General features: G+C 45.6%; 1 protein-coding gene across 5 annotated transcripts in view; it reads left to right on the top strand.

Annotated features, from left to right (window-relative positions):
* The first annotated feature begins 340 nt into the window (after positions 1-340).
* The window catches only part of LOC111562637 (AT-rich interactive domain-containing protein 1B-like), a 198,236-nt gene continuing 185,403 nt past the window's right edge, over positions 341-13,173 (top strand). The window contains exon 1 of one of the 5 annotated variants that reach the window (XM_055005694.1): positions 341-2,045. In XM_055005694.1, coding sequence (XP_054861669.1) covers positions 783-2,045 — 1,263 coding nt within the window. In that variant the 5' untranslated portion in view covers positions 341-782. The remainder of the gene's footprint in view (positions 2,046-13,173) is intronic. The other 4 variants (XM_055005692.1, XM_055005695.1, XM_055005693.1 and 1 more) reach the window with 4 other exon arrangements.

Raw genomic sequence — 13,173 nt, 5'->3', positions numbered from 1 at the left:
CTGGCTTGAGCCGAGGGACACAGAGGGTGGGGAGAGGGAAAATCAGATCTGGATAATGGCGTAGAAACTCGCTCAGGCAAACTTAACATGTGCTAGTGTGTTCATTTGAATGACCAGTGTGGAGGGGAAGACAAAGGTGCGTGCGTAATTTGGCATTCCTCGACCAGTCATGGTTGTTTAGGAGTAAATCTAGCTTTAAATTAATGGAATTCGTCATTTCTTGGCCGCCTGAGCTGCTATTAGGATAAATCTCGACATTATAATGACAGTAGAGGAGTGTATATGTTATGAAATTGTACTTGAACATCAGTGCATCTGGGTGGTTGTGAAATTAACTCACAAAGCGAAGTAAAACATAGAAATATGAGAATGCAGCGTGCGTAATGGCTCGCTACTCCAGTCCGGATTTTACATGTGAGGCACGCCGGAGCCCTGGAGGTGGATAAGCTGGTGGAGCCCGCTCTCTCTCATGCCATGCTGGGCCACAAGGGCTCCGGGAGACGCTGCTACATATTACTGAGAACCGGGATGGAGGAGAGGCGGAGGGGGGAAGAAAAAAAAGTTTCGTTTAAACCTGGCAGAGAAACTTTCAACATGAAGCCTCACTGACGCACCGTTCCACCACCACCACAGCAACACCAGCGCTAGAACAAAGCTTGCTTTTCCACTGAAAATATTTTTCACCTTCCAGCTTGTGTTTTTTCTTCCCCTCTTGTGTTATTTTCTGCGCGCAGGGCTGGTTGGGGCTTGCTGTCACTGCGCGCTGAAATGTTGGAGTGACCATGGCTGCGCAAGTGGCATCGGCTCCGACCAGAACTAATAACAAAAATAAGAAATTATCCGGCGGTTTGGGTCCGGAGCTCAATTCGGGGAAATCCGGAGGAGGTGGAGGAGGAGGGACCGTACAGCGAAGTGGACCGATTCTGGGTGCTGGAGATGGGACTCTGAATAATGTAGACCATCACCGCCGAAACGAGCTCAGCATGGTCCATTCAACTTCCACGACTCACAGCGCTCCGGACGGCCACGACAAGGCTGGGAATAACCTCACATCTGCCTCGGCGTCGACTAATTCAACCACTTCCTCGATGGAAACGGGTTTGATCGCGAACCACAAGCTGAAATGTGTGGGAAGCGGAGATCCCCCTCAGTCTCAGCCGCAGCAGCAGCAGCAGCCGCCGCCGCAATTCGGCCAATTTGCGCCACATCAGCAGCGACAGATCCAAAGTAACAACAGCGCCAATAACAACGGCCAGGTGCCCCGAGGGGACAGAAGTATGGATCACCAACACCACGGCGGCAAAGAGAACCTGTTGGGGGGCCAGGAGGAGCCACAGCAGCAGCACATGCCAGGGAAAGGTGAGGGGGAGCTCACCTGTAAACCCTCGGAGAGGATGATGGGCACCAGGTACGAACACTCCTCCAACTTGGGGCCACCGAGCAACAACTCCGAGTTTAATAACAACTATTACAATCCAAGGCCCTGTTATGATCAACATGGCGGGCAGCAGCAACAAAGCGGTGGGATGGGGATAACGCACTCCTCGGCTCATAACAGCATGGAGAACTCCCACGAAGCAGGGTACCACAACAACCAGTACAACCAGTACCCTCCGTACCGGGCCAGCTACGGCGGCGGGGCCTACGGGATGATGGGCCCCTCTGGATGCCGGCAGCCTGGGAACATAATGATGGGCACCAACTCCTCAGCAAGCCACGGCAAGTCTCCCCTGGGAGCAGCTTCTGGTGGCTTCCAGAGGTTCACGGGACAAAATCAGCAGCAGCAGCAGCAGCAGCAGCACCCATCAGGGGCCACCCCGACCCTCAACCAGCTGCTGACCTCCCCCAGCCCCATGATGCGGGGTTACGGTGGTGCATATCAAGACTACAGCGGCCCCACGGCGCAGCAGCAAGCCGGCATGGGCCTGGGGAAGGACGTGGGGCCCCAGTATGGAGCCGGCTCGGCCCACTGGGGAGGGCAACAGAGGAACCATCCACATTCGGTTAACCCGGGCAACGGAGGGCAAGGCCTCGGCAGGACGCAGGTGAGTTTTTGGAAACTTCACTCAAGCGCTCCGGTGCGCGCTGCGGTGCCCCTCAGAATTAGATATTGTATTTGGATCACAAATACTGTGAGATGTGTACCAGTGTATGGAGGTGAATTATTTAAAGTTACACGTTTATCGGAGAGGAGGGGGGTTACGAAGAAGAAAAGCCACTGGATGCGCATAATTCTCACTTTCAATGTCAGATCAAACTGTGCGTAAAAAAGGAAAAAGAAACGCATTTATTTCCAAAAAGAATCTTCTGAATTTCCCCACATTAATTAACAAGCTGTTTTAGAGACTCACGTCACCACATTTTAATACTACATACATTAGCTGTGTGTCGCTCTGTGCTGCTTTATTTGTAATTTAGATTTAAAAACAGTCCTGTTAGATTCACCTCTCTGCAGACGTGGTTTCAGACACGTTGAGAAACGCCCTGTTATGAGGACGTGTTGTGTTCGAGGCGCTCGACGGAAAAAAAGTGACACAATCGTATAGAAAATGTACACAAATGCTTTAAACAGACGCGAAAGAGCGGAAATATTTGCCGTCTATTCTTTGTTTAATGTGATTTCAAATGTCAAACGGACACTGCGGCCGCGTAACGACCGCGGGTCCTTCTCTGTGCGCTCCGCGTCGAGCCGGAGCACTTCTGTGCGCCTCGTTTATTCCTGTGCAGCTCTGTTCGGAATTTGAATAGTGGAGGTAAACTGGCTTAAAGCTCTGCGTACTCCTGGCTCACAGTTGACACCCAGTCTGCCATCTGATTGGCTCCCTGTGGCCCCTCTGGGCAGACTGCATTCAGGAAAGAAAAAAAAAAAAGAAAAACAGGAGGATTCTTGCAGGGATCTTTGGCCGTGGAGCTGTATGATGCTGCATTCACGTCTTATGGGAATACTCCAGACTTGGAGGCCGTCCAATACAATAATTGAAGTTTTATGAAGGTTAGGATGCTCTTGATAATTATTCTCATATTTTTTTCACACTAAACAGACAAAAGGCTGCAGTGTTAGTCCTTAAAGAAGAAACTAGTATTTTGTTTTAGTAAATGGAGGATTGTCCACATTGATTTAATCTGTTTCACACAACAAAACACAATTTTGAAAAACTGCTTTACATTTTTTTTTACATTTTATATTAATGCAGTATAATAGTTCTATCTTAAAAGAGTCACTTCTTTCACCCACAGTTTTACACAATAACCCCTGAAGCTGACTTTCGCTGCTGCAGCTGGGGTTCACTGCCTTCCTCCAGGGGGCTTTAGTAGTAATAGTGAAGCAAGTGTTACTAATTATTCCTCTTTCTGTTTGGGGGACTGCCTTCAAGAATCCTTAGGTGGCCCCCAAAACCCTGTGCTGCATCATTTTTTTCCTGCTGTCAGCAGCATGCAGACCTACAGCTAGGGGAAGGACTAGCTGCCAGATCCAAACTCTGAACCAAAACATGGCGGTGTTTGTGCAGAACAGCCATTATTCTGCGGTTGCGTTTGATGCACTAAATTATGCGCACTGCTGGATGGCACATCTGGACGACTGGAGGGCAAGGTGGTTGAGCGTAGCTTTATACTATCTGCCTCTCGCGAAACAAAAGCAGTTCATTAGCCTACATTGTTTCAATCAAAGGCAATTTGCGTTGGATGCTGAGGAAATGAAGGGAATGTTGGAGCGTGGGAGGATTTGCTGCATTGATTGTGGCAAATTATGCGTTGATAAGTTGGTCACCAGAAACCCCACAGTAATCCAACTGGTATATTAATTAATACTGACTGTGAGTAGATTGGATGTTAAATGTGTGTGTATGGAAGACATGTTAATGAGTCAGTTTTATACTATACTGTTCATATTCGGGTGTTTAGTGCAGATAATTCCACCACCTCAGCCCTCTAAACAAGTCCTATGTTTAACATTTTATGCTGCACTTTTTTCTCTCCTTTTTTTTTTTGCAGTGCAGTTTTCCACTTGAAGAGTAAGTGCATGTGCTCCTCTGTTTTTTCTTGACTCTACCAACATTTCAGCAGCAGTGTATTCACGCTACAAAAGCCCTATGTTTAATTCATATTTGGAGCGGCAGCACTGCTCTCCTGCGCGCTGACAGGCTGTGCGAAAAAGCCGAGCGGTGTAGTGCATAATACTGCCTCCAAATTGGCCCCGTGATATGACTGCGCTTCACTTCAGAGTGCGTTTGGTCGAAGCACGCCTCTGTCACCTGTTGGCACAGTTTCCCCTCTTTCAAATTCAATTTCCCTCCCCACTGCCTCTCTTCAGGAGCAAGCTGTGAACGAAACGAGTGCACCTCATTTACACTGCTTGCACCCCCCACCCCCTCCACACCTCACTCACGCTCACTACACTGGCCACTCACCAAAAATGAAGACAGAGCCCCACCACTGTGTGTGTGTGTGTGTGTGTGTGTGTGTGTGTGTGTGTGTGTGTGTGTGTGTGTGTGTGTGTGTGTGTGTGTGTGTGTGTGTGTGTGTGTGTGTCAGAGATGCATGAGATATTTAAAGGTGCGAGTCAAACTCTCATGAAAATGACATTGTCCCACTTTTTCAAATTACCTTGTTGTGTTTGATTGAAAAAAAAAAGCAATGCTCAGTGTTCGGTTTGTGACCTTCTGCCTGAATGTGTGTCTGCCTGTTTACACGTCAGCTGATATTTTTCTCTCGATCTGTTTTTCCCTCCCTCACGTGCAACTTGCACCTATAGCAACAGTTCAGCAGCACATGTGCAGCATTAATGACTTATTTAGGTTTTCGACATAAACGAAACAACACTTCTAGTCTCATCTTATATGTAACAAGCATCCGTCTGTTATCCACTAATCAGAACACACACACAGAACAATAAAAGTAATTAGTAGATAATAATGAGGGCCTAGTAAAATGGAAATAGAGTGCTGTTGCTTAGATAATTACAGCAGCGACTCTTTTAAAACCTGACCTAATAAAACAATGCTTATCTACAGTTTCCACTAATTTATCACTATTATGCTCAGTGTTTTGTGTGTTTTATTTATTTTATTTTTTTAAGGATTGAAATCAAAGCTCAGCAGCTCTGCATATCAAAGACCAGACCGATTCTCATCCTTGGTAGTGTGCTTACCTTGAAATGATCCCTGGCTGCAGTGCTCTCCAGTGCATACTGTTTACATTTCTCTCTTATGAATTATTAGTGTGATACGAACAAAGACTCTATAATGGGAGCAATGCATCAATGTCACTTTGTATTATGCGGCTATCTCGGGGAGCCTTGCGCATAGTGATGGGCCTGACTGTGGCCGCTGGAATTTAATTTATGGTACATGTTCTGCATCAGACGGACAGCCCATGGGGTCTGGTCAGGAAATGGGCGTGCAGGTGTGTGTGTTTGGGTGCTTCATTTTTACTCCCACGCGTGTGTGTCCTTGAGTGTGTGTCTCCTCTGTGTGTGTTTGTGTGTGCAGGCTAAAGCCCCTTCGTCAGCACTAAGCGGTCCAGCCACTGCTCCGCCCATCTCGCAGTGTTGCCTCTCTCTCTCTCTCTCTCTCCATCTCCTGCTCTCTTGCCCCCCCATCCCCACCACTACCACCTCCTCCTCCTCCTCCTTCCGTCACTCGTTTGTTTATGTTGTTTTGTTTACATCTCTGTCTTGGCCAGCCAGCGCAGTGCTGATTAGCAAGACTAGAGTGAAATTTTAATTTGCTCTGTTGCGTCCGATAAGGGCCCGTGCAGCGTTTTTCATCTTCCTCGGATGAAACGCGGAGCCTGCTTAGGTAATTGGCAGGCCGGGGTTATCCCTGGTCTGCATGCGGTTTCCACAAAACACCAATTAATTCTGATTTTGAAAAATAAGAATTTTTAAAAAAGAAAAACAACTGTCCAGTTGCATCACTGGTCATAAGCTTGTGTATTATTAGCTGGCTAATGAAATAATTGTAGTTTTTTTTTTTCGTGTGTGTGTGTGTGTGTGTGTGTGTGTGTGTGAGAGTCTGAACTCACTATGCATTCACAGCATCCCCTGGAGTCAAAGGTTGGTGTGTAAATGCCCCGAAGAAAGGATTTAATTGCTGCGAGCGGGTGTTGATTTTGTGTCAGCTGTTTCTCAGTGCTGTCTTATCCGAACTGCCTGTGTCAGGGGAGGGCAGAAAAATAAAAACCAAAGCAGTTTTGGGGAAGAAAGTTAATTGTTCATATGGGAGAATTTGACTTCTCCAATATGGATGAAATAGTCCAAGGTCTTTTGGACTTGATTTGATCATCATTTCAGTATCATTTTTCAGCTTTGTGGAGAACAGATTTATCACCAGTCTGGTATTTGTTAGATACTTGAACAGCCGAATGAACCTTGTAGGGAAGATTCTATCAAAAAGCATAGGAAACTTTCCTTTTATCAGCATAGTTACCACTGCAAAACTGAAGCCCTTTAACATGAGAGTAATCTCCATGGTTTTGCTATTGATTTTTACCGCACTGGATCATACATTGCCTTGACATACATGCATGTAGACGGAGCTGCTGTCCTCTCGGCTCGACAGAGGGAGCATAGGGAGGCAGGAGATGCAGAAATGTAGGCGATATTTGAAGTGAGTCACATGGAGGCCTGCTGACTTCTGAGGAATGGGCCTGGCCGAGTGTACAGAGACAGAGAGGGGGAGAGAATCAGTATGTGAACTCTCGCAAATGTCAGCACAGTTAAAATCCTCTCCCTCTGGATCTCACCCCACTTCAACGACGTGAGGAAAAAGAAGTATTTATGAGTCGGTGGCGCACACACACACACACACACACACACACACACACACACACACACACACATACATACATATATTGGGCCTCTTTCTTCTTTGTGTGTGTCGGGCATGATGCCAGGTGTCGTGGTGTTGGGTGCTGTGGTGGCGCCCCAGCCTCACCACGCCACCACCCTGACCTTCACATATGCTAATTAGCCACGTGGAGCTCCTGAATGGAAGGACCCCCCCCCTCTCCCAAAGGAGGGGGTGCTCTGTCTCTCTTTCTTGCTTTCTTCCTTCCCTATTTTTCCTCTGTATTTGCTGGGGAAATGTATGGTAGATAAATATACTCTCTAAACAGATGGTCTTCTATACTGATTGCTCTCACTTTGTTTTTGTTCTTTCTGTGTTTTCTCTCTAAATACAGTCTCTCCTCTTTTATCTGCCTCTCTATCCCTGGCTCTCAGTAGCTAGCTCGCTCTCCCAAGGGACCAGCAGTCAGTTCAGAGGTATTTAGACAGCAAGCATATCCTATCGAATATTTATACACAGTACTGAGCAGATCTGCGGGCTACTACTGAAACACTGTCCTGCTTACAGTAACTGCCGCCCCCCATTCTTTTCTCCTCTCTGGTCCAAATGGAAAACACACCCGGCAGTCCCTCCTGAAATGTGCAATTTTGGTGATTGCGGCAATTAATGAAAATTCAAGAAGTCAGCGTGACATTTTTTTGATCCAACTCTCCTTCTTTTTCCTCTGCATAATAGAACTAATGGTCCAACAGTTCAGCACAACAAAAGGAGAGGAGAAGAGGATAATTGGTAGATTATCTTGGGAGTGTCCTTCATTTATACAAATTCTTTTCTTCTTTTTTTTAAAGTCGAGGCCCGTGGTTTTTTTTTTAACTATTCTTCAGAAAACAGTCACCGATTGGATCTTAGAGTGTACCGCAAAACACCGAAACCCACGTGTTCTTATTTTTTGGTCTCTTCACATATGAATTGCATGCCGTCGCCGTTGCCGCCATCCTCTTACAAGCCTGTGAGAAAACCATTATCATCAAAATCATCATCATCACCGTCATCTGTCACTTTACACATCAAAGCCTCTGCACTTCTCAGTTTACACCAGACTGTAGACTCCAGTCACACATCTTGCTGTGTGGTTTGAGTTGATCCTAATCAGCGCTGGCATGGTGGGAGCATTTGCTCAGCTGAAGAAAAAAAAGAAACAACAACAACCAAACACTACCAGCACGGCGCTGTCTGTCGTTTGCGAAGCACAGAGACAAAAATAGAAAAACGATGGGACGCGGACGACGCGCCGAATTTCAATTAATGAGTTTTGTCTGTTTCTTTGGGTTGTTTCTTTTTCTCACCAAGTTTCATATTATATACACCACCAGTCAAAAGCTTGGGGTCACTTAGAAATGTACTTTTTTTGAAAGAAAAGTTGTTGTTTTTTCAGTGAAGATAACATTAAATGAATCAGAAATACAGTCCAGACATTGTTAATGTGGCAAATGACTATTCTAGCTGGAAACAGCTGATTTTTAATGGAATATCTACATAGAGGTACAGAGGAACATTTCCAGCAACCATCACTCCTGTGTTCTAATGCTACATTGTGTTAGCTAATGGTGTTGACAGACTAACTGATGATAAGAAAACCCTTGTGCAGTTATGTTAGTACATGAATAAAAGTGTAAGTTTTTACGGAAAACATGAAATTGCCTGGGTGACCCCAAACTTTTGAACTGTAATGTATATATTTTGTCCTTTTCGGTCACACATACATTGATACACGCTCTTAAACATACACTTATGTATGTGCATCGGTCTTTTGTGCTGACTTGTCAACCATGTAACATATTCTCCTACCAGTCCCACACAACTCATTCAGTGTGTGTGTAGGAATATGCTGGTAATTTATAGACACCGGTCACACACAGGACACTCGTGGTCACTCCTGGCTGAATGCTACTTCATTTAGATCTATTTTATCTCGGCAAACTTCACACCACATCCTCCTCGGTGCAGACACATATGCACAGTGGACACACACATATTTCACACTGCTCACTGGAGATACCGTATGTGGGATGAGAGGTTGTGTTTGAATTTTAGTTTCTTGCAGTGAGTGCAGAGCAGAGAATTCATTCTCGGTGTTTCTCTCATTTCTTGCACCTCCGTGATATGGCCAGACTTGTGTTCTGCATTCCAGCCACTCCTTCGACACAAACCGGACGAACTGGCTCGGATATTGACGACGCAAGTGAACTTTATTTTAGAGTTTAAATGTCTGATTTCTTTAAGATGTTAATTCCTCCAAAGGATATCAATACGGCTCTCGAGAGCAGATGTTTGCTGTGCACAGTTAATCTGTCCTGCGCGACTGTGCCCGTGTGTTTCCGTAAGGGTTTCTAAGTGCATGCACGCGTGTGCGCCTCCCTGCTCAATGAACATCCATAGTTACTGTTGGCTAAACATGCAAAGGTTACTGTAATGTCAGACGCATGCCAGAGGGGAGCGTGGAATACCACATTACCATAATCCATAGAAGACTGTCCCATTTACAAACATTTCCGTGCTGGGCTGATCGCCACAGCTCTGCAGGAGCACACGACTGCTCGAGCTTCCACCACGCTGCATGAGGCTGAATGGAGAAACACTGCAGAAAGAGGAAAAGCCCCCCAAAAATGCCGATTTGTTAGGCAAAGACCAGCATCTAACAACGCTCACACTGTGCAGATGTTGTCTTATCTTACCTGCTGGCCCCTGGGTGCATGTGTGAACACTTTGAGAAAACTTCTGCTTATTCAGACACTTGATTTGGTAACAGTTTATTGGAATCAGACAATTACGGACCGCCTGTGGAGTTTTAATTTTCCCGATGAAAAAGTAATTTTTTTTCTCCAGATTCACTCAGCTATCAGTTTGGGATTTTAACAATGGCTTTCCTGGGCCTTATTATCAAAATATTCATAATTCTTCAAGGTTATTTTGTGAGGTAATAAGGCCGTTTTTTACAGCAGTAACTTATTATCTGTTTGAATCAGCACAGAAATGAATACAAAGCAACCACTGGACTAATATATAAAGCATTCAGTGTTAATTAGATGTTTTATGGTGGGTGAGACGGCTAACATGTTGCCCTCTCACCCGCTGGGGCTGGAGTCTGTGCTGACAGTTGGGGTGATAGTTTTGATAATTATGTGTGCACAAGCCAGAGAGGAGGCTTTTAATGCATTCTGAAAAACACATTTATATATTTATAACTGGGTTTGACTGTACTGGTTTGCACTTTCAGCATTGTTTTGAGGGATCCATTGTTTTCGCTCGCATATTTTAATTAGTCTGTCTTTGGAAATTCCCTGTGTGTGTTGTGGTTTTTGTTGGACACTGCCGACTCCCTCAGCCCCCAGACATTTCTCAGCTTTTTTCTTTCTTTTTTTTTCTCTTTCAACACACTGGCCACATTCCAAAAAGCTAAGTCATGTGTGGAAACTTCTGCAAATTCACATTTTTCTCCTCAGTATTTTTAAAGCATTGACAACCATTTCTGTCTCACGCTGCTGTTCGGTCTCCTTTCTTTTTCCCCCCTCAGCTGTTTCCAAGTCTCTGTCTTTCTGTCTTTTGGATGCCGGTTGTGGGTGACCTTGGCTGGTGACTACAGTGCCTACTCATTAAGTAGTAAAGATGAATGGTTCCATTATAGCAGGGGGAAAAAACGAGCGGGGCCAATTAGTGGTAATTAACAGCGGAGAGGGCGAGGCGCTCTGGAGGGCACACTGACCCAGACTCTGGAGGGGGCAGAGGGGAGCAGGGGGCATGTGTGTGAAGGAGATTTAGGTATATATGTATGGAAATGTGACTTTTTGTCCATGACCCTAGTTAGGGGAGGTGATTATAGATCTGTGCTGGGAGGGGAAGCAGTTATAACGGTGTGATCACATATATGAGAAGGTGTCTATACACTCTACAATTAATTTCAGGGACCTATTCCACCATTTAGATTTTTAAAAAAAAATCTACTGATTTAGATAAACCTTATTTTGATGGGCTGGGTTGACATAACTGCATCAACTAAATATTGTGTAATTTAAACTCAAATTCCTGCATTAGTTGATTTCAAACTAAATTCAAATTGAGGTAACTTCGTGAAATTGGCTCAACAGCTTAATTTTTCTTCACCTTGAGCTCAAGATTTTAAGTCCCCCCCCCCCATCTTAACATACCAGGACGATTGTGAATGATTAAGAATAAAAATAACTTTTATTGTAGAGGAAAAGCTAATCACATTGACTCAGTGTAGTTTGTGGTTTTAACACAATTTCATCAGAAGTTGTCATAACTCAAAAAGATTGATGCAGACTGTTGAGTTCATGTGTTTTACTGATCCCAAGCATTATTTTTCACAGTGTCTGACTGAGTAGAGATGTGTGTTATCAGTATAATGGGAACATGTGGCAAGTGAATAGAGGTGTCGAGTGTTTGTGTATCAGTATCACGGGAATTTGCTTATGTATGTGTGAATATAAATGCTAAGGTTACAGGTGGAGTTGAGGGGGATGGTTGACATGTATGCGTGTGTGTTCCATGTACATTATAAGGCAAAGCCGGACATGTGTATCCTTGCAGACATTCCTGCGTGCTGACAGATGGGAAAATCACAGGGGGATCGGGCACGTTTGAGCAATTAGAGGTGACGAGGTCAACAGCCGGCAACACCTCTCTTTGACTTTTGACTCCTGATGTGATGTCACTCTGCCTCCTGCAGCCCTTTTGTGTGGCCAGGGAGCTTGTTAGGCAAAGGTCTGCGAATTAAAGGCCCTGAAATGCCAAGCCAATACACCATCAGCGCTAATGAACATTCTGTGATGATTTTTGTTCTTAATTGGGGATTTTTTTTTTTTTGTGCTGATCTGCACTATTTTAGCATCTCAGCATCAAGGAGAAACTCAAGGTTGTTCACTGAGAGACTCTCACTGTACTCTGCCTCTTTTTCTCTTTCCCTGCTTGATTTATTCACATCACCTACCTTCCAGTTTATTATTGTTTTTTATCAGTTCTTGGGTGAAATTGTCACAGGTGTGTAATCCTTTGGGTGCCACTAGCAGGAAGACTTACACGTGAGTGTAATGACATTGGCGGAGGGGTGCGTAAATAGTAGGCAGCACCGGGTCTTGTTGTCCAACATGGAAATTCTGGCAAGTCAATAAAGCAATGTTCAATGTTCAACCCAGAGACATGGCTGAGTTGTCACTTTAGCAGACGTGTTAGAATTGGCAGTTAGTGAAAGGTAGCATCTGTAAAGGCTGGAAGCTTTTTTAAGGTATTTTGTAAAGTGCTGGCAAAGTGCTGCTTTCAGGGCCCCTGAAATTGCAATGCCTGGTAAATGGATGGTTTGAGGAGTATACAATGTATTAGAAGTCAATTGTGCATGGGAGGGCCTATTTTCCATATCGCTAGTCGAACAAGTGTGTTACTGTGTGTGTGTATCTGTCGCATCGCTACCGTCGTGACACACACACACACATTCAAGCCTCTGCTCCATCTACTCCCCTGTTGCTTCTCCAGCCTCTGTCATGTGCAGGGTTTGTGTGGGGGGGGTGTGGGGGTAGGTGGGTTACACTGAGGGGGCGACATACATCAGAAACCATTACCCGTAATGGCCTCGTTCTCCACACCCCGCATATCCATTCCCTTTCCCTCTTCTGACATTTATTTTATGACTGCTTACATATCAAATATTTAAATAAACAGAATCGGGGGCTTCGGCTCAGGTTTGCCCGGGGGGTGACGGGTGGGAGTTGCGGCGGAGGGAGAAAGGGGATGGATGATGACATTCATTTCCGAGACGAAGAAAGGAAAGGGGGGGAGAAGAAAAAAAAACAGTGTTGGGTGAGGTGGGGTGGGGTGGGGGCTTGCTGCTGCTGCTGGTGGTGTAGGTTGGGGAGGAAAAGCAGCGGCGGCGGCGGAGAGGAAGGAGGAGGAAAAAATGCTTCGCTTGGCTCCAATCAAAGCGGGTGGAGGAAGGCGGCGTGTTTTTTCGCTTACGCCTGGCAGCGGCGGTGACAGACGGTTGTGCACGTGCGCACGGGCCGCGAGTGTCTATGTGCGAGCGCGCATTGTTGTGGGGCTCATCCGTCAACGTTTCCCGGGGACGCAGGAGGACGTGGGAGAAGGCCCTTGTGGCTCATAAAAAGCAGTCCTCTGTACTGAAGCAATATCAATTGCATGACAACCGCCAAGGAGATCAGAGCACAATGCAAAGTAATGAAGGGAGGAAAAAACAACATGGAAAGAAACAAAGTGTAACAACGAGAGGAGGTAGCAAAGAAAAAAAGAGAGAGGATGGAGGGAGGGAGATGAAGGTGAGAAGGAGGAAGATTTATCTCTTGTTTCCTCAGGAGAG

Source organism: Amphiprion ocellaris, chromosome 20 (assembly GCF_022539595.1).
Source record: "Amphiprion ocellaris isolate individual 3 ecotype Okinawa chromosome 20, ASM2253959v1, whole genome shotgun sequence".
Classification (NCBI taxonomy): Eukaryota; Metazoa; Chordata; class Actinopteri; family Pomacentridae; genus Amphiprion; species Amphiprion ocellaris.
Note: the sequence above shows the minus strand (reverse complement) of the source record. Positions and strands in the feature narration are given on the sequence as shown.